The sequence below is a fragment of the Rhinolophus ferrumequinum genome, chromosome 3 (genome assembly GCF_004115265.2).
Source record: "Rhinolophus ferrumequinum isolate MPI-CBG mRhiFer1 chromosome 3, mRhiFer1_v1.p, whole genome shotgun sequence".
Lineage (NCBI taxonomy): Eukaryota > Metazoa > Chordata > Mammalia > Chiroptera > Rhinolophidae > Rhinolophus > Rhinolophus ferrumequinum.
In genome coordinates this window covers 75,475,271-75,498,211 of record NC_046286.1, presented here as the reverse complement: position 1 = coordinate 75,498,211, position 22,941 = coordinate 75,475,271, and the positions used below count along the sequence as shown (strand labels likewise).

The 22,941-nt window shown below is 36.9% G+C and overlaps 1 protein-coding gene across 1 annotated transcript in view; it reads right to left on the bottom strand.

Moving 5' to 3' along the window:
- RSPO3 (R-spondin 3) overlaps positions 1 to 22,941 on the bottom strand; it is a 77,087-nt gene that overhangs the window by 44,529 nt on the left and 9,617 nt on the right. Inside the window, exon 2 of the mRNA XM_033103673.1 lies at positions 1,473 to 1,664. Coding sequence (XP_032959564.1) covers positions 1,473 to 1,664 — 192 coding nt within the window. The remainder of the gene's footprint in view (positions 1 to 1,472; positions 1,665 to 22,941) is intronic.

Below are 22,941 nucleotides of genomic sequence, written 5' to 3'. Positions count from 1 at the left end.
GTCACACACGACTTTTGTGTCAAACACACATTTAGGGTTCAAAATTATTTTGCCAAAGTAAATAAAGAATTCCTCCACAGTCATTTGATTGATGTACATCAGTTATTGATTTCAAAATTATTGTACTGATTGCCTTATGAATAAATTTTGGCAATATGTCTATTGCCAAGAATGTTTATAAGAACAAGTATCTGTTTATATTAAATGATAGTGAAAATTTTTCATCAGAAGTTTCATGAAATACTATGATATTGTCTTTGTGTTGTTCTTGAGGTCTATTCATTCATTCAACAAGTATTTGATTCCTGATTATGTGCCAAGCACTATTCTAGGTATTGGTTGACAGCGGTGAACAAAGAAAAATAAGGCCCAGACTTTGCAAAGCTTACATTCATGGAGAGGAGACACCATAAAAACAATATTAGTTAGCTCTTATGTGATGATAAGTCAGACACTACTACACATATTTTGCAATATTAATTGAAACCTTACAATAACCCGATGAGGTAGCCCCTATTATCATTCCCATTTTACAGATAAAGAAACCGAGGCTCAGCAAGGTTGTCTAACTAGCCTAGGATCACAGAGCAGATTGGTTTTTAAAACCAGGTTCCAGAGTGATAAGTGCTCTGGAAAAATAATAATAATAACAAGAACAAAAGGTAGGAAAAAATGTGAAAAATGACTGATAAAGGGAGGAGGTTGGATAAGATGGTCATGAAATGCCTCTCTGAGAAGGTGACATATGAGCCCAATCTTGGATGAAGAGAGAGAGCCTGCCAAGCAAAGATGTGGGCAGAGCTTTCCGAACTCCCAGAACAGTGAGTCTAGAAGAGTAATTGCAAGTGCTTTGAGGTGGGAAGACCCTGTAAGAAGATCAGTGAGGTTAATGTCAAGTGGCTGGGGGGAGTCATAGGAGAGGAGTTTGGAGAGGTAGGCAAGGCTACATGTAGTGTAGGATAGAGGACTGTAAATTATTTCCTCATTTACATTTTAAAAAGCTATTCAGTCTACAGTGTAGAGAGTAGACTTTCAGAGTCCTGATGACAGGTGATGATATGACAGTGTTTCCAACATTTATTTCCAACTGATAAATAAACATTTCAGTTGCTATACTGGAATCCTTCTTGAAATGAAAATAGCTGAATTGATTCTTTAAGTCATTAAATACTTAGATTTTATAAATAATGGGAACTTGGATGGCACCGATGCTTGCAGTATTTTCCTATAGGTTCAATGAGTAATAACCATGAATGAAACAATAAAAAACAAAACACAAAACTTGAGTGTTTTTTCATAAGTGGTGAAAATTTTCCTGCCCTGAGGGCTAAGTCCAAGTATGCTTTAGCCTAATTTTCAGGTAAATATTATTATTTACTTAACATTGAATAGCACAAATATTCTAGAGGCCATTTCAAATCTGGAACGTTCCCAAGGATGAGATAAAAACATAATTTTGTGTAGGCACTTACTTGTACACTTATTTATATCTGGATATCGAGTTCCATAATATCCACTTGGACATGAAGAGAGACACACTCCAATCTGCTTCATGCCAATTCTTTCCAGAACAAAAAATAGTCTGGGCTTACATGACAAACATCCATTGTAATCTGAACATGTTGCACAGCCTCCTTGGCAGCCTTGACTGACGTTAGGATGCACTGGGGGACAAATGTAGAAAGACAAAAACAAAGGTTAAATCATAAATATAGAAGTTCAATGACATTCTCTGGGCAGGATATACATGTTCTTTCATTAGTCCTCAATTTGGTGATAATGGGTAAATGAGTTTGGATTTTTTTCCCCTCTCTTTTCTTTGATCTGGTATTTTTTATATATTAATTTCAAAGTTCTTAAAATTTGAGCATTTGAAAAATAAAAATATATTGCCTCAAACTATTTATAGATTATATATGGATTTATATATGGATATATATATATATATATAATGTTATATATAATAATTATATATATATATATATGAAGTTAAAATATTCTTATTGAACTAGCATCCTGACAGATTGGAGACTGTGTAATATTGTGCTCACTCATTGAAATCAATACCCATGAGTTTTGCTTTTCACTTCTGTGGTGGTTGATAAGCACATGTCTCTAATTTCTTCAGGCAAGGATGACAACATAGATTGGGGCTTACCTTGAGTAAGGACACTATGTTCTAGGATATCTTTTTTCAACTATGGCCTATTAGAGAACACAGTTTTACACTTTGATTCGATGCAAAATGATGCTGAAACCATGTAGCTGTTCAGCAGCCTATCCGCCAATGAGAACTTGAAATACTCCTTCTCACATGAGTATAATATTTATCAGTTCAATTGAATTAATGGTGGAAATACGATATTTATCTTGCCAGTATTTCCACGTGGATCATATGTATTTTCAGTAATTTTTCCCCCTTCTTCCACCCCCCCCCCCCACTCCGGTTCAAGCCATTGTTTCTCAGTGTAGTTGTGTAGGACACAGCTCCCTGGCTCATGCTGGTGTTATGAGCCTTGTGCACAGTCATCGGTTGGCCGCTCACAGCAGCCCACAGCAGCTCACGGTAGCTCACGCCAATCTCCGGCTGCTCATGGCAGCCCAACTCCGCGGAGGGCTGTTGTTCACAATCTTAGCTGTAGACAGTGCAGTTTACTGGCCCATGTGGGAATCGAACTGGTGACCTTGGCATTAGGAGCACGGTGCTCCAACCACCTGAGCCACCTGGCCGGCCCTTTAGTAATATTTATAATAAAACTTACATTCAACATTTTACCTTTTGGGAGATTCTTATAGTTTTGGTGCTCTCATATACTCAAGTGAAATACATATTTGGTGAGGACATGGCCCATCCACACTAAGGACTACTGCTGCACATATTCCTGAGAATTCCAAGGTTTCCAAGAGTCACCTAGTGGTGTGGTAAGTCTATTCATTAGCAAATCTGAACAAATACAAACCAACATTTGGAAAATTCATGTTACTTGAGACAGTGACAATTTTAAGCCTTCTTTCTACCACCTGGTCATTGACACATACGTGTGAGCTGCTGGAAAATTACTGACGAAGGTGAATCCCAAATCTAGCTGGTGTTTGGAATGATTACTTCTCCTAATGTATTCTCTAGTTAAATACAGTATTAATAGCTTTACTGTCCTTTCAGGAATCCAGAAGAGAAAAATTCTGAGTCTTATGAGAAGCAAAGGTTGATGTGTAGTCATATAAAAGCATCCCAGTGTATTTGTCAACTTTTGTTGGTGGTGAGAGGGATAAGCTCTGACGGATCTTACCGTTATTAAGTCTTCTTCACAGTGATATTTGATTATTACTAAGTTCTTTACCACAAAAACAAATCCCACTAGGCTTAGTTAGAAGGGATACCCATAAGCCCAATTATCTTTACCACAGGGGTGCTGGGGTTAGCTACAGAGAGGTCACTCAGTTGACCAGCATCCTCTGCCTGGAGGAAACCATCCCTGGATCAGCCACAGGAACCACAAGCAGCTCATTCTCATTCCAAGACGTTTTGTAAATAAACTGAGGAAATGTGTGGGGGAAGGGAAGTCTGCTTTTCCTGTACATGGTCCTCTGTGGGGTGGGGCGGACATAGAAAGGACCACAGGAGGTTTAGACATTATAGGACCTGAGGGACTTGTAAGTGAAAACTGCTTTCCAAGTAACAAGGTAATTTTTCATGCCAGTAACTCAGCATTGGAGACTTACAGAAAATGTGTAAATATTTTAAGCGGGAAAAGACCCTAAAAAGGAAAGGGGTGAAGAGAGCTCCATGTGTTCTAAATCTAACTGGCCCACTTTAAGAAGCAAGAGGTGTAGATAAAAACCTGTAAAACCTTTTCATAAAAACTCTATGGAAAAGTAGACCTCAGTTTGAAAGGAAATCACTCCAAGCTCAGGGCACTAAGTGAGTTTAAATGAAGACAGATTGGACTGGTCCACGTCAATCTATCCCTATCTCTGAAATGCAGCTGCTCAAAGGAAACACAACTGTAATTTTGAGCACCTTGAAACGTTTGTCAATTATGATATAGATTTAAATAAATCATCTATGAAAACAAACATGACTCATGTTCAGAGCCTCAAACACAGACATACCTTAACATAAATTTCATTTAAAAAACTGGGTTTTGGATGTTTGGAAACTTCTCCATGGAAAAGCTATATAAGCCCAATGATTAGAAGTTTGCACCAAAATTGTGAGGACACCCAAGTACTTGCTCATTACCCTCTTTAAAACTTTGATGAAATGTAGCCCCGTTGACTCACACACTGTGTTACAATCATCCTTTCTGTTTGCTTTCTGCCCCCTACTTTTTCTTTTTAGACAAAAGTTTTCGACAAAATAGATTTTTGAAAAAAGACTTAGTTGTCCTAACTGGCAAAGAACATTCCTGGTTGTTTGTTTTTAATCAGGGAAATTTTAAATATGGCTGGTACAAATGACAGCAGACTTTATTTCTTCAGGAAGGTTTAAGTATTATGTTGTGGGAAGTAAGAAAAATTAAGACTATGAAGCTCAGATTCTATGATTCTAGATTTTTTTTTTTTTTTTTTTTTTGCCATTGATTGCTTTCTTGAATGCTGTATAAGGATCATTCAAATTATACAGACAGTATTACACAACTAGACACAAATTTCCCAAACTTCATCTTCAGGCAAGTGTTTTTACTTTTTATATGGAAACCACAGAAAACTTTGGTCTGGGTTGACTGTAACAACACTTTCGGCCTTAAAATCTTATGATTCTAAGACAGAATAGAATTCCACTTTGTCATGCTTCTTCTTTGTCCCTTTAATAATAACTTCATTTTGTATTTCTGAATCACCTTTTTTTCAAACAATGTTTTTGTACTATATTTCACATGGGCAATGGAGGTGTTGTTGGTGGGGAGGCTTCCTGAAATATCTGATGTTTGTACTTAATTTTAGAAAAGGAGTGGAACTTTTCAGTATGGAAGTGGCCATGGGGGAGCTAGAGAAAGAAACACCATAATGACCATATCAGGAAGGAGACCAGCGTGAGTTCAGTGCAACTGATGCATAAGTAGTGGTTAATGGAGGTATGAAGAACATCCAGGAAATCGGAAGCTCAGGATAGATTTAAATTATGGAACCCTTTGTGAGCTGTGCTGAGGAAATTATTTTGTAGATACGGGGGATTTCGATCTGGTGAGTAATGTGATCACATTTGTTTTAGAAAGGTAATTTCCCTGCGAGTGTGGCAGATACAGAAAGCAGAAGACTGATGTAGTGATTAAGATAAAAGACTGATGATAGCTTAAGATATGGCACAGTGAATGTAATATGATGAGGAAGGTATGCATAGTCCAAGGATGTTTAGGACGTGAAATCAAACATGCTGACCAACAGAATGAGAATTACATAAGAAAGAGGATTGCAGAGGTGTGTTTTGAGTTCCAGCCAATGGAAAGAAGAGGGATAGCTGGGAGGCGTAAAAGCCTTTAGTTGGAGGTTTGGGGCAAGATACATAAGAATAAAAAGGACTAAAAATATAAACATGGTTTGGGATCATTGATTTTGCAGATTTTGTGAAATATCTAGAAAGTGATGCTTAATAGATGATGCTTCATATTTTGATAGTTGCTAGAGATGTATATGTGAGTCTCTGGTGGTAGCTACTTAATTAGAGAAGACATATTGAAACAGGGAGGTACTGAAGACTATCAGAAGAAGGAAATGTCCAAAATAAGGGACATTTGGTAAGAGAAAAAGAAGATATATTACCAGCTACCTTAAATAACAGTTTGTATTTCTGTACCACTTTTGATTTCAAAGCATGTGTCTCATAGAAAACTAAATTAATTGTGGTAACTGCTATGAGAAATGGTAGAAGCTATCACAAGTATTTATTTTGAAACTCCAAGGTGATACTCAAATAAATGCTGTAAACTACTGGACAAATAGTGGGTTTAGATCAAAAGTGAGAACCTAGATCTTTGATATCTCATACCAATCTTTTTACATACAAGTAAACTTTAGATGTGCAATGTGGGTAATTGTAAGTGAAAAAATGGGCTGAATTCCTGAGAACTTTAAATTGGGATCTTCTAATTACAAATGTGTCAAATACATGGTAAAATCAGTATATCTTTCCCCAAAATTAAAAAACAGGAAAGCATCTTTTCTTAACTTGTATATGAAGGTTACATATGAAACAAGTATTATATTAACGCATAACTTAGACCAGTTTTCAGTGTCTGAACTATTTATACTCTGAATAAGTGACTTCAGTTTTTTTCTTTAGCTGTTAAACAAGGCTTCCTACGCATCACAAGGCTTCCTAAAGCTTGTGATGCATAACTGATGTAACAGTTTCTAAAGGCTACTGTCATGAGAGTTATTCAAATTTTTTTATAAAACTTCCAGAAAATAGAATTTTAAATGGTACTAGAGCATTTGCTATATACAATATTTAGCTATTTTCAATGTTTATGACATACCCAACCAATTGCAACATTGCAAACTCAGTTCTGTTTCTGTAACAATTTAAGTGCAAGCTTTAAGGTTCTGCCTTACTTTAATCCCCTATTAAAGCCCAACTGCAAATTTACTAACATCTATTATAAATTACCATGTGGAAGAAATCCATTATTGCAGGCTGCCAATTACCTCTGATGGTCATTTATTTGTGGCTAGAGAATTTACAGAAGTACGAAATTTAATAGATTTTAGGCGCTAAAACTGGATTGACTAAGTTTAAAGGAAGTGTTACATACGTGATATTAATGTGTTGATTTTATAGTTCATATAATGAAAAATTAATAAATTAACAAATTTGATAAAAGTTATTTTTAGGCAAAAAACAAACAACCAACCAAAAAAAAACCCCGAAAACCACAGATTCCCCCTATGGCATTCTGGTCTTCACAACATGCTCTTCCTGCTGTTCTCTACGTAGTGGTGTAAGAGACAGGGTAAGGAGAAGAGACCAATGGGATTCTATAATCAAAGTTATTTTTACATCTGTCCTTTCCTCCATGTTCTCTCCTCTTTCACAAGGGTGTCCACATTGACTGGATGCTCCTTGAGGGCAGGAGTCTGATTGGTCTTCATAATTTCTTGATAATCCCAACTTCTACACAGGGCTGCTGTTTATTGAATAGGTTCTCAATGAAGAATTTTTGATTATTGAATGGATAAAAGGAATAAATATAAAAGATAAGCTACGTGTTTGTGTTTTTTAAAATATATATAGGTGTCAAACTAATAAACATTTAACAGGAAATATCTGAAAAATTAATTTTATTTGGGCTGTGCACATCTAGTGAAAAATCAAGTTTCAAAACATACACTTTGAGGATGCTTAATTATGAAATAAATCATTCAAAATAATGAAAGCTTTTCTAGGTGCTGTTTACTTCAGTTAGCCATTCACCTAGAGAAAAATGTAGACTTCTTTTCTTGCCTAAGCTAGGACAGCATATTTCTATCAAATTTTGGGACTCAATTGCTATAGAATCATTTTTACATGTAATGTAATGTTATGGTTAGGGAAAGACATGTTTTGTGGTTCCTCTGGAATGCTTGATCATATTCACTTTAAGAAAAATCTAATGTTAAACATTTGAGCTTGGCAATCTCTTTCAAATTCTATTGAACCAACCCCAGAAAACATTGAGAGTCAATATTTCTCATTTGTTCATAAGCTGAAGCATTCAAGGCAGAACTGACAATAACTAGATCTCCACAACCATTGGGACATTTTGAGAGCGATTGGTACAGACAGCAAAATATCAAAAGCTGCTTCAATAAATATAATTACTTACTGGCATACAACACTCCTTTATATTCTCAAACAATGATATGTGGATGAATAAAAGTCTACCATGATCCTCTATTATTTTTGACTAATAATTTGTTGAAAGAGGCACATTTATAAATACAAACATGTATAAATTTTACTATTTTTGAAATACTGTGTATCATCTAATGGGTTTAAAGTTTTAATATACCAATGCTTTAATTATTACATGAACTAAATTTATTGATGTTATTTAAATATACATATATATGGATAGATAGATAGATAGATAGATAGATAGATAGATAGATAGATAGACAGACACACGACACACACGCACATTCTATTTGGTCTTTCATCAACGTGCAGAGCACAGAGCACAGACATTAATTGACCTGAACAGTTAGGATAATAGTGTCTGTCACATCTTTTGTCCCAGTGAGTCAACCTTAAATACTCTGCAAGTTTGTGCCCACACCAATGGGTTCACAAATTCCTACCAGTCTCAGAGAGGAATGTGATCGCTAGCTGCTGAATACAGCCCAGTTAGGGCTCCACCATTATTATGTGGGGAAACATACTGTTTTTAATGGAAACTATTTCTTTGAAAACTTGGAAAATCTTTCTCTCTCTCTTACTGAATAATAATTTCCTGAAGGGAGTCTAATATTTATATTCTATAAATACTTTAAAATAAAACCACAGCAATAAAACAGACCTAACATTAGGTAGCAATTAGCTAGACTTTCCACTAAAATCAAGCCAGCTCAAAATATTAAGAAAATGGCTAGCAAATGATGACAGATATAGAATTCCTGAAATCTAAGATATGATGACTATTTGGTAGCTAGATGCCAACTTGGTGGCTGATGGCTGTGCTTTGTCTATGCACAGGCTATAGAATCAGACTAGAAATAAAAGATGGACAAAAGTGGGCTGCATCGTATATACATTGGGGAGACTGATTAAGATTTACAACAAAAACTTCTGATAACTCACTATGTGCCCAACACTACACACGATGCAGAAAATGTAACAATGAACAAGACATCGGGTTCCTGACCCCAGGATGTTAATCAGTAAATAAGCAAGTAAACAAATAATTGATTCATTATTGTGATGAGTGCTGTGAAGGAAATAAACAGATGGATAAGGTAGAGAGTAGCTCTAGGGAACTACTTTAAATACGGTAGTCAGGGAAAGCCCCTTTAAGAAGGTAACTCTTTAGCTGAGACCTGAAGAATGAGAAGGAGTCAGCCATGAAACCTGAGAAAGAGTATTCCAGGCGGAGCATCAGCAAGTACAAAGATTTTAAGGGAAAGAATGGGAAAGAATGAGGCATGAGGAGCAGCACAAGGGGAGCTAATGAGGACTCTGTGCTGTGAGTGGTATGAGAGAGATTAGAGAAGGGATTTCTTTCTCTTACCAAAGAAAAAAGCTGGGATTTTATACGAAGTGCATTTAAATTCTGCATTGCAAGTAAATATCAGAGAGAAGGCAAGAACACATTTTGCCTGATACAGTTATTCATTTTAATTTTTGTTAATTTTATGGGTTATGAAACAGAACCAGCATCTTGTATTCCATAAAAACATGTTCTCTCATTAATTTTTATATTAGAGGAGAATGTTCTAACTAGCCATAACTTGGGAATTTACATTCAGATTATAACCTTTGAAGAGACTGTGCATTGATCTACGTGTTCTTTGCTCTTGGGAAACTTCCTTGGGAACATTTCATTTCTCCTTTGTTCCTCCCATCTGCTTCTCGCAGTAATTTCAATTTGCTTTGGGGTTTTAAATTTTCATTCTCTTTTACTGGAGTGTGTGTAGGGTGGTGGTGGTGGTGGTGATGGTGGTGAAGAGAGATAGGAAAGTTATGAAATATATAAGAGGTTATAGAAATGGATAAAGAGAATAAAAACAAACATTTTGCAATCTCGTGTATAATCTTTTTGTATTTTCTGAATTCTTGACATTAGCGATGCATGTTGACACAGTCTAATTTAGAGGAACAACACTATAGTTTTTGCCTTTAGAATAACCTTCCTTTTAGAATATCAACATTATGTTCCGTTTTCTATTAAATGAGTTAATGACCTACCAGCTAATCCCAAAATCGCTTCTTCAAAAGTATTGAAAACTATATTAGTTTTCCTATGACCTACCAGATCGCTATAGTTGATTCTGCAGCCGAAGCTGCAACAAAAAAACATTTGTAGAAACAAAAATAGTGGTTCTTTTCCTAACCACAAGTAGAAATTCTATCATAAGGTTATTGCACTCTGCTACGGGTGTGAAATGTAAGGTACTGAATCAGCATCTCCAGCTGTAGCTAAGGGAGGGAAAGCCTCTCCTTCTCCAAGTGGCCATGTTCCCAAGTGGAGGTGAATAGAGGACAAGAGGGTGTGGATAGGGGTAACGGAGACCCAGTTTCTGTAGAGAGCCAGGACCTGTTGATGAGTTAGTGGGTGGTAATAACAGCGTTTTTCATGAGACAGATCCAACAGTATTCATCCAACAGTGGGAATCATTATGTGCTCTGGTCTGGCTGAGACAGCCGTTCCTTTTTTTTTTTTTTTTTTTAAGGAGAGAATTAATTAGAAATCAACATAAACAGAAAATGTGATAGTTTAATGGTAATGAATCTGCATGGGTGTGATTCCATAACTACTAAGTTCATATTCTTGAATGAAACAAACTTCAGTTTGTGCTAAAAACAAACTCCACTTTGTTATATTATGAATAAACTTGGATCTTCTTGCCACATAACATGCTCAAGTAGAATATCTGGTGGCTGAAGTCTTAGCATAAGCAAACAGCAAGCAAGGGACTTGTGGTATTTTAACAGGCACGAGAAGATGTGCAAATAGTGGGTATACCATTAAATAAATCCAGCTTTATGTGTTACATTTAAAGTCCTGAGCTGAAAAATAAGTGGATTTTTCTCCTAGATTCACAAAATTGCTGAGAGAACAGGAGGTACTAACGTGCACCTTTGTGAGTATGATGCATTTGTGGACGTATGTGTCTACTCACTGTTATCACACCTTATGCAGAGATGGGCCCTGCATACTTCCCAGAGGAGCACAGAGAGCGGGTCGTGGAGAACTGGCTTTGGACTCATACAGAGTGCTGACATTTACTAACTGAATAACCAAAATGTATCTCTTCATCCAGCTATTCATTTAAACAAATTATGTAATATCCAGACACTTTGCTTGTTAGTGGGCATCTAAAGATGGATAAAACCCATAATCTGTGTCAGGGAGTTCACAGTCTGATTATTTATTTAGACAAAATTGTTTACCTCTTTGAGCCTAAGCTTCCTCATCTGTAACATGAGAATATCTACTGGATAGATACGGGGTGGGAGTGGGGGTAGTGGGGGATTAACTGAGATGATATGTAGGCACCCAGCCCTCTTACAGGCACTCATTACAAATCAGTAGGTGTAAGACATTTTGTTTTACCCGAGAAGTACTAACTCTATCCTTGTGCTATGTGCACTCATTTGAGGTAGCTAGAAACTTTAGTCAATAATAATTCTCTCAGAAACCTCCAAGCAAGGAGGCTGGAGAGAGGGCAGATGCTGATGCTTCCCTCTAACACAGAAGATTTGGGGAACCTCAGGGAGCCAGAGACTAATAGTCATAGGAAGAGGCTACTTTTAAAAGGCTGCAGACACAGCCTTTAATGGGTATAAATGATGCTCTCACACAGCATTCTGGGCAAGAAGTCCTCTGGGATCTACCCTGAAGACAAAAACCTGCTTAAACATACTGAAAGAGGTAAGGCATGCTATAGAAATGATCCCCAAAGGGTATATAGTACCTGAAGGTCTATTCTAGTGGTTCCAAAACTTTACTATGTATAAAAATAACCTGGAGTACTTTGTAATAATTCAGACGCATAGGTTTTACTCCAAAAGATTTTGATTCAGGAATGAAGAGGTAGGCCTAGGTAGAGCATTTATAAGTACCCCAGGTAAATGTGATACAGGTGATATAAACACTATATGTTCAGTATCACATAATTCCCATCTTTACAAATAAGTATTTTTTCAGTGATTATTGGAAATAACCCTTATAGGGACTGAGAGACAAAACATGGTCTCTGATCAAGAAGCCTACCATACATTTACTAAAATAGTCTTTTTCTATTCCTACAGGCCATAAATATATAGACCAGAAATGTAGTGCAACAGAAATTAAAAGGCAGGAAGATTTACTGATGGTTGAAGTATTTGAAGACTATAGAAAACAGTTAGGAACAGTTATGAAACTTAAAGAAAAAGAAGAACTTAGACAAATGGAGAACAGATCTATACAGTTGATTAGCTCCCAGCTGATAGAATCGCAAACCTTTGAACTTCAGAGGGATCTAGTTTAAACAACTTTCCCAGAAAAGCCTAGTAGAACAAATCTTATGATATCTGTGGGCAGCCAGTATAATTATTTTACAGCATCTCCTCACATTGAACATCTTAAAACATCTCCCCATACTGAATGTCAACCTATCTTTCAGGAAGTTCTAATACTACATAGAGCATACCCAATACACAGTGGTACCTTGGTTTTCCAACGTAATCCGTTTCGGAAGTCCATTTGAGCTCTGAAATGTTCGAAAATCAAGGCACGGTTTCCCCATAGAAAGTAATGCAAAATGAATTAATCCATTCCAGACCTTTAAAATCAACCCCTAAAACTGCAAATTTGGCATGAAGTTTACTATTTAATGATAGCATAGATCCATAAAACTTATGGCGTTCATAAACTGAAATGTTCATCAGTGGAGATGTTCGAAAACAAAGGTATTACTGTATTTTCTCCTTTTTTTAAAGACAGTTTGTCAAACAGTACTTGGTGCTTTAAATGGAAAGGTGGATAAGACCTAGGAATTTGAAGTATGGTGAGAAACCATAAACAAAGTAAAGCCATTGTGGTAAGGATTATGTACAAGACCTTGCCAGATAGGAAATAACTAACCACCTGGCAGTACCTACTTGGAAGACTCGACAATTGAACTGAATTTTTAAAATAAGGGGAAACTGGGTGGGGATTTGAATTTAACCTTATATGCATTTTGGAATAACTACTTATGGACAGATCAGTGACATTATCTAATTTGGTTTTAAGATCTGACGGCAGAGAGAAGAATCAATGAAGGAGAGATTAAAAGTTGAGAGTCAATGGGATGTTATGTTCTGTACTTGGTACTGTTGTTAGCTGAATAAGGATAGTGTTGATGGTATGCAAAAAGAGGGCATGGATTTTAAAGTTATTTCCAAAGAAGAACGGGCAGGATTGACAGGATTTGACAATCAATTTTAAGTGGGCAACTGAAGGAGTAATAAATGTTGATATTGTGGTTTCCAACTTAGGAAACCAAGCACAAAATCACGTAATTAACTGAGAAAAGGGGATTCAGATATCAAACTAGAAAGATAAGTGAGGGAGGGAGAACAGCAGGTAAAAATGATTATTTCATTGTGAGGTCCTGGGGGCTTGGACTCGTCTTACTTCCCCATTTCCCCTTTGTATTTCAACACATAGCCCAGGACTAAGTATATTAACAGGTTCATAATAAATCATAAAGAATAAATACACTCCTTCATTTTATAAAAAAGCAAAACCCCACAAAACTCCCAAAAAACCAAAACTGAGGCTTATGGAGTTTTGGTACCTTGACTAGGATCACCCAGCGTTAGTGGCACACTTCTGGGTTCTTTTTGTTTGACTGAAATGTAAAATTTAGGGAGAAAAAACATTAAAATTAAACATTAGGAGCAGGCTAAGAAGTTCACTGTGAAGGTAAGGAAACATCACTGCTTAGAGGTGATAAAAGTTTAGGAAATGTTCACAAGTTACAGGATTTCAGAGAATAAAGTTGGGGGATGCTTCCAATACAGCAATTCAAACATTACACCTGAGCATGCAAGAGTTTAGGTATGGAATCGAAGCGTTTTCCAGAGTCAAAGAGAGCTAAATAGCTGGAGCTAAGCTTGATTTCTTAAAGTAACAACATCCCATTACGTTTTCCAGGGTTTGCGATCATTCACTTCTGGGTGAGGAATCGTTGTAGAGACAGGACCTGGAAAGTTAGCCATGAAAATTGCCCAGAGTAAGAGCAGAGACACCTGTCAGTAATTCCTCTGATTTTCCCTCTTCTCCAGAGGATAAAACAAATTTTCCTGTGGTCCATTATAAATGACCAACCTACACTGAGACTACAGAGGCAAAACCTTTTGTTACAAAAAGATCCAACATGGCTCATTTTCCGTCACACCTCCAACAGGCATGTTGCTTTGGACACTCTGACTCACCAAAAGGCTCGCTGATCAATTTTAATTAGGAGCTAATTTCAGGATCCTAATTCATTGCCCTAAATCTAACAAAAAATTGATTATAGACGGTGAAATAACAAAATAGGATTTTTTTTCTTAATCATTTTACAAAATAATATATCACTACAAGTCTCTTTTTAAAAATTACTTTTAGTTGATAAGAACTGTCAGGGGAGCCACGGGCTTAGAGTTTTATTCTTAGATTTCAAAGCATTTTTGTTAAGTCTTTAAAATAGCTTATTTGGCACCCTTTTCCCTCCTATCTCCTACCCCCCATGGGGGGCTCACACGCGGGTATTCAAATAGGAAAGGACTTTAAAGATCCACCAATTCACCATGTCCGCCAGTAAGAATAATCTCATCAAAGATTTCCCCTAACTTACACGTTTTTAATGTCAAATCCAAAGAAATTATACTAACAGCAGGAACTTCACATGAGATAAACAGGGATATTGGCAATGCAGGAAAGGCCATGAACTTCTAGTAAAACAAAATAAATGTCCCCTATAAGAAATTTGAGGCTGAGTTCTGCCACTTACTACCTTTGTGATACTCTACAAGCCACTTAATATTGTTAAGCTTTATCTGTAAAATGAGAATGGTGAAACCTGCTCTGCCCATTTCAAAAGCTTATTGAAAAAATCAAATAAGCTATACAAAATTATAATGATATGTTATTATTAATAATGGGCATAGTGACACTGTCATGCGGGGTCTCTGTTCCTGCTCCCCACATAATAACGCAGGAATGGTGAGGCCAAAAAGGAACACCAACAGAGCCATGGATGGGGGTTCATACCACTATATTCTCGCTGGCGGCTGGGTTGGAGACACAGGAAGCAGGCTCCACATGAGGTGCAATCCGCGTCTGCTTCTCTGCCAACCAACCAACCCTGCAAAATGCAATCCACGCTTTCTAGCTTAGCCACGGCAGTTATATTAGTCGCTAATGGCTAACTGGTTACAGCTGATGGCCAACTAGTCACAGCTGATGGCCATTTACTGCCTGAGCCAGCACCTTTCCATGTGAGGTCGAGAGCCTGGAAGTTGCTCTCTGGGCGTCTGTCCCACAGATACTTTAGAAACTCAGTGCCAGACTTGAACCTAACCAGTCTCAGGAATAGAATAAGAACACATGGGATAAGAAAACTGACAACTGTGTTTGATGAGAGTATGTGTAACTTTTTTTTTTTAATGGTGCCCTATCATGAGCCACCTTAGACTAGGCCAATAGTTATAGTAACTTTTTAAGATTTGGATTTCATGGAGTAAGGAAATAAAGAGATTGTGAAATAACTCTTCAGCCAGTGAACAGATAATTCTCTTTGAAATGACCATGAGTTAAACAAATAAGAAGTGAGATTGCCAGAATATCTGCAGAGCACTTCTCTAGAATGTTAGTCCTTGAGCCATCCATCTGCTATGTGGCGTTTGGTGTTACAAAATGGCCACAGGAGTTGTTTCTACTCCGTTCTCCACTGGGAAGTGACTTCAATCTTTGGCCTTTTTTTTTCCTGAAAGTAACATGAGGGGATTATGCTGTATCCCCAAAGCTTCCTTACTATTAAAATATGTTGAACATCTAACCCACACATGTTCTTTCTCTAGTATTTTCTATTTCACTAAATGGCATCCATTTCCAATCACCGTTTCCTATGGATTCTATCTCCTTAATTAACAGAGCTCACAACTTTCCATTTCCTACCACCACCACTGCTAACATTTAGCAATTAGAGTGATGTTTTAAGAACAATTGTTATGATCTTATCAAGCTCCTGCTTTAAAAACATTTTAAAGGCTTCTCATTGCACTTCCCAAGTAACCACTTCTGTCAATGAGTCCGGTTTACTCTCACTGCATTTTGTTTAAGGGGGCATTAGTAGTTTAGTCTGAGCTGCAGAAAGGGAACTCTCCATCATTTAAACCTCCTCTGGCATTCTCCTTTAACAGGCTTAATGAAAAGCAGAGTATAATGGGGAAACCGTGCTTCAGGTCCGAAGATCTGGATATACACTTAGTTCTACCATTTCTGGCTATGTCATTTTGGTCTGTTCCTTAATTGTTTTGAGTCTCAGTTTCTTCATTTATAAAATAGTTATCAATATATCATGAGATTGTTTTGAGGGCTACACGAGATAACTCATAAAAATACGTGATAGCTACTCGAAACCCTTCTCAACTTAGTAATGACATACAGAAAAGAACTGGATCATGCTATTTTGAAGACTCTGAATTCTGGCAACTGACATGTTTAATGCTATCAATTGATGTTAGGAAAAAGGTCATCAACAGACTTACATAAGAAATCCAAATAACTTGTTGATACGTGTTTGCCAAACTGGTACTTAAAGTAGATGGGATTGTATGTTCCATGCGGTGGTCAAGGGTTTACCATAAAAGGTTTGAAAAATGCCTCAGAGAGATGGACAAAAAAGAACTATTTTTAAACATAAAATATTTTAATGTTTGTTTGGTAAAAGTAATTCCAGTTAATGAACTAGTGTGAAAGTTCAACTATAGAAATTAGTCAATGTGCCAAAAATGGAAATTCACTCAGCCAAACTATGCCACTCCATTACAAGCTTTACCTAACAATGCCAACTACGTTTACAGTGCGCATAGCATACTTCCTATGATTGTCACAAACGTCATGCTAAATGATAACTCTCGTTCATTGGTCATAAATTTTCAGACAAGAAAACACTGAGAGGCCCAATAAATTCCAGTGTTTTCAGTTGATCTTCCTTCCACCTTCCTGCTTCATCCCCATGATGTCTAGTATCTTTGTTTTCCAGGGAAGAATCTGGGTATACATTAGGCTCATTTGTAAACTATCTGATTTCCAATTCTATTTAGACAAGCCTTTTTAAAAATGTTATACAGCTTATAAAGAGTAACAGTTTTAATTTATCTTAAGCCAAATATTATTTAATTTTGGCTTCATATTTTCTTTCCTTAACCACTGTTACAGGCAACAATGGCAGGTTTCATGAGTGTTTTGCTCACTTTTGTAATACTACCACATACTAAAGGTTCAACAGATGGCTGTTGAATAAATGAATTTATGCTGTTTAAATTAGGACTAAGTTTAATTTCAATTTTCCTCCATAATTTTTCCCCACAACCTTCGTTTTTTTTATTTGTTATCTTTCTAAACCTATGGTCTAAGAAACTGCATTCAAGTACAAAAAGAAATTTATGTTTTTGAATTCAAGCCTTAACTCCACATTCTTGAAATTTTGTCAGACAACCGTCTAAGGTTAGAGCATGCTACAAGAAGGAAAAGGAAAAGAACATCTTGTTCGAGAGCCTTCAAGATCAGTCTCCTGCTTTCAGGTAAATGAAAGATTATGAGTCCCATTTCAGAATGAATAAAGCTGAATCACACACTAAGTGATTTGTCTAAATTTTACAGTAGAGTATTAATTAGAAATCAATCCATCTGTCCCCCTAATATGGATTTCTCTAACCATAGTCCGAACTCAAGAAGATCTAGATTCAAGGAAGGCAGTTAGAAAGGTGCCATTCTCCTTCACTGAACTTTATGAAGTTTCGACTTCATTTCTCTTATATTTATTTTTATTATTTTCTTTTTTAAATCTTGAATAAATACAGGATTCGAGTGGGACTCAACTGGAGACTCAGCAGTGAATGGTTATCATTATTTGCTTGAAATAAAAGAGAAGTAAAATCCCATTATGGACATTTCAATATTATTTACATAGCATCTTTTTTTTCTAAAATGCTTTTCTATAGAAAAAAATCCTAACGTACAGCAAAAAGAAAAAAAAAAAATCCTTCTCCTGTAAAGAAAAGCTGCTGCATATACTAATGAGAAAACTTAGATTGTGACTTGTCAATAAAGAAATTGAATTAAACTTTATGTTTTTTCATATTTTAGTGTAGACCTTAAATCATCAAAGGAAGGAGGAAACAGTGACTAGTCTAAAGGATATATATACCTGTTCTAATCAAGTATCACAGTAATCATTAATACTGCAAAGTTAATTTAGAAATTCAGTCAATGAAGCTTCTGATGTTTTAAATTACTTAGTTGTTTAATCCCCCGGTATATAATAAATACTTGAAAATGCCATGCAAACAGAAAAGCAAGAAGTGGAACACTGGTGAGCTTCCTTGAGCTAGCGGACTTGAGGCTATTTTAACAAGTGTCATTTGATATCAGCATTAGAGCCCTACCATTATGCCTTTCAATAGTTCTTGAATAATGATATAGAAACCAGAGCATACATCAGATGGGGTCTCAGATGTATTAGTTTATTTTGGTGGGAATATAGAGAAATAGTTAAGAACTACGTTTGAACTGTCATAGCAATAAAAAAAAAACCCTGTAATTACCCTCAACCTTTTTTAAGCCATTAAAACACTAGTAGCAAATTTTTGCTACTTTCAATTTAAATGAACTCATTTCCCCTAAATTCTGTGCACTTAATGTCATCTCTATAGTGATAACTTAAAATAATATTTTGCAGTTCAGATTACATGCAGTTCAAACCAATTCCTGTCTTGATTCTTTTCCCCTTAGTCTTTTCTTCAGTGTACAGTATTGGAGTCCGTGCATCAGAAAGCATAAGGCCTGCTGTTGCAAACATTAATAAGATCTATTATTTAGGAACAGTTACTCACACTTTGTTTAATCTCTAATGGAAAGGATTTCTCTAAATATTTACACCAGAACAGTTGTCAGAATGAATCCTGCAAAATTGTTGGCATTCTCCCAGGAATAGCGGCCTGGGTGTGGGGGAGGGGAGATGCCTGGGTCCTGGTCATGTAATTTTAAGCAGCCCTAGAATTTCAGGGAGCTGCTTGCTAGAATATCAAGGGTCTGTATTAACAAAAGGATACATCAGTGTATAGACCAGATCAAGGAAATATCTGAACAGCCACTTTCATTTATTGTGCTTATAAAAATGACTCTCCATTTGCTTCAGGCTTAAAGGGATTATTCAGGTTTCAGGGACCCAGTAAATAAATTGTATCTGAGGAAAGAAACCTGTACAAGAAGCACGAAGAAACACCAAACTTACTCTGTGCAGCGGTCCTCAAGGCACTTAATATAGAGAAATGACTTGCTTCTTCCATGAGCTGCTGAGTGCAAGTCAGCATGCAAGAGTCAGAAAGGAGAGAATTGAAATCTGCCAAGATAAATGCAGCAGTGTTTTATAAATTAACTCTGCTATCTGTGTGTTTGTTTTTTCGTTGGAAGATTCTACAATTAAGGGTGTTCAATTCATCTTAGTAGTGGTTTAGAATTTGGGGTGTGGATGAGGAAGTGAGTTTGGGCTAGGAAGGGTGGAGAAAATATCCTGCACTGGAAAATCTTGGCAATTTTCATTTGAGATGTGTTCTTATCTGATGAATGATAAGCACTTATGTCCCTCAGCCTGTGGTTTAAGTAGTTTGGTTAAAAGCTATTACTTAAAGTTTTCTGGTATTGTAAGCCCTCCATGTATAGTATGGGCAATATATTAAGTTCAGAAGCAAACAGTTTATAATGAATTCCTGGAATGTGAGATGTCTACATGGGTGCTGAAAATGGCAGCAGTAGCCTGAAATGGTTTGGAGTTCCTCTTCTTGAAACTCTCCCTTATTCCTTTAGCAATTAAACTTTGACATATGAGCACATAATGCTCACAAGTCTGAAAACACACATGAATCACGGCTGGGTCCTGGAGGCTTGGAGCTGGATGAAACAGCACATGCTATTGATTGTATTAGGGCCCAAATGCATCGACATGGTCCTGCAAGCTAATTGGCTTCCAAAGGAATCCCGCTGATCGAGGTTAAAGGCTTGGGTCTACAACAAGCTCTGGACAGACTGGGAAGTTGGGTGGATGTCTTAGAAATGTGCTATGTGAAAGAGAAACTGCCCCTTTAAAATTATATTAGTCTTTGTAGAGGGAGCTAAGAGTTACCATCTTGAGGATGATGTGAAATGAGTGGGTGAATTGAGGCCAGAGGGGCTGGGGAGACCACTTTTGTGCTTTATTTCTTGTTACCAAATAGTAATGAGGGTACTTTTGGACTTAGATCAACAAATCACTCGTAAATTGGAAAACAAGATTAAATTCTGTAAGAAACAAATATTCAACTGCTCTCAGGATGTGCTCATTTAGTTTGTGGCCAAGCAGCATTTGTCCATCTCATTTGTGTTTCATGGCAGAAAGTACATGCCATCCAAAGGCAGTGATACAGGGAAACACAGGTGTCACGGTTTTGCAGCTAAGTTTCCAAAAATTAGGATTCTTCTATTCTTAGATTATTTCATGGTCAAAGTTAAGATCAAAGAAAATAAAATATATAGTTCCACTAGATTGGTAATACACGGACTGCAGGTCGTTATAACCCTCTAGTGTGCACCGTGCAGGAGGTCAGTGTTTATTTGCCAAATATTACCTGGAGATCGCCAGCTGCCAGAGAAAGCTGGACAGAAAGTGAATCTGACTGCCTGCCTGTCTGTGGGTTTAAAGTAAGCAATATTACACATCCACGTATTTAAACAAAAAGAGCTAGTAGTCATAGGCATGCTGAATATACTGAAGTCGTTCTGAATCATAAAGGAATGTGAAACTCATCACATTAAGGATACAATCAGTGGGAGCTCTGTGTCTTTGTTCCATTAATGATCAATCACAAGAGGTGACAAGAGTATCTTGCCCCAGTATTTGAGGCATTGCCAATAGTTGCAAAGGTGAATTTTCACTTAGGTTATTAAGCACACAGATATATTTGCACTACTTGAATATTTGCCTATAGAAAGGTTTACCAATCTTCTAGTTTGTAACCTATTAAAAGTTTAAAATTAGAACACTGCTTAGTTACAGTATCAAGAACTTCTGCTTAGCTGCTTATAGCACCGTGTTTCCGCATGGTATTGTTTTCAGCACAAGAAGTCATAAGTTTGCTCTTGGCCTTTTCCAAGCTCTATAGAGATTTTAGAACTCCTATCCCGGTGGAATGTACTACTATTTTCTTATTTCCAAATGTTACTTTGGTAATATTATATCTACATTGACCTAAGGATGTTTACAAGGATCCCTTCCCTTCCCTTTCCATTCCTAATCAGACACCTCTTTTACAAAGATTCAGACTAAATTCCTTGGGTTCTTTTTATCTACTCCGGAAGGGAGGAGGAGAACTTGGAATGATGACGACAGGAGTTCTGTATGTGTGCGTTTGTACTGATGCAGGCAGACAAGGTGGTTTATAAGATGATGGTGACATAAATGCACGTATACCAGTGCATACTTCCATCTCTTGCATGCTTAGGGTGAATAACCTATTGAGGCAAAAAAAATTGGTGGAAAGCATTGTTTTCTGGTGGATTTCCTGCTCTCTGTAACTCATGATTGCTCCCAATCCTTAGGGACAAGTAACTGGGTCTGACCACGGAGCAATGGCTCAAGCGTGCTGTGATGACCCTTCTCCCAGGGAGCCTGGCTTTCTTCAGTCTAATTACTTTTGGCAATTGTGGTTATTGGGATTTGGCCTAGTGACTCACTAGAACCCAAATTCTCCCAAGGAGCCCCCTTAACAAGCAGAATTAAGTCTGACAGGAAGCCCAGACTTCCACCTCGCTTTTACATGGAGCTTTCCCTGCTTTATGAAACGTTTGAAAATCCTTCATGGACTAGAAAAGAATAATAAACAAGATTTAATGGAGATAGCCATCCAACGAAGAGCACATTAGGAAAGAAGTAAAAACAGTAAGTTCACAAATAAACAATGTACCACAAAACTTAACCCATTAAGATAGAGTTAAAGTTATGCTATCTATAGTAGTTTTACTGATCACCAGTAGTCAATCTAAAGTTGGTCAGGAGTTATAGAAACTACAAAAGAAAGGGAGGTTTATTGTTAGGAGGTTTTCTAACCATTATGTTTTTCCTAAAATCAAAGAGGACGCTAGGGTATATTACCAATCATCTGGTAAGACATGAACACAGTTGCTTATTATTAAGTGTAGCTTTGAAAAACATTTCTGGTATGGCCGATCCCCCATCTTCTTTCCTATTTCCTGTAGTACCTCACTCACCCAAGGCATATAGAGTTCAGCAGTACACCCACTCAGCCCGGACTGTACTGTATCTAGCAGCAGTGTTCTTGTTCTATGAAGCCAGAATCTGTGAAACTCACCATCACGTCCGACTGTGCACTTCGCTCTCTTCTCTTAGACTCTTTGGCTGAGACAATTCTCTATCAGATAGTCTTGTCTGCACTAGTCAGTGCCACAAGTTTAACAATACTCTATTGATAAACAACATAGGACTATCGGACTTCTTTATATTTTAAACTACTATCTGTTCAAATGACAGATACCTTGTCTCTTATCTCACTCCACACAAGTCTGTTTCGTCTGTCTCACCCTTGTGAACTGGCACTGTTTACAACAGTTGCTCAACCGTAATAGTTATTCTTGAATGAAGGGTCCAACAGTAGTTGGCTGCACGTTAGACTCACCAGGACTACTTTTGAGAATACAGGTGTTCAGGCCCCATCCCCAGACACTGTTTCATTGGGTTTAGGGTGGAGTCTGGTATTGGTTTCTTTGTTCTGAAAGGTTCCCAGGTGATTCTCATTTGAAATCAGGGTTGAAAAATTACTGTAGCAAAGCCCATAAAGCAAGAATTTGGAGCGGAGGTTACTGTTAATGTTCATGGTAAACGTAATATAAATAACAAATTTTATGAAGCACCATAAAGATAACTTTTCTGGATCACAAAAACTAGCCATTGAAATATCTATTGTGGTTGTAAATTACATAGAAGGATTTTGATATTTAACTGCAAAATTAT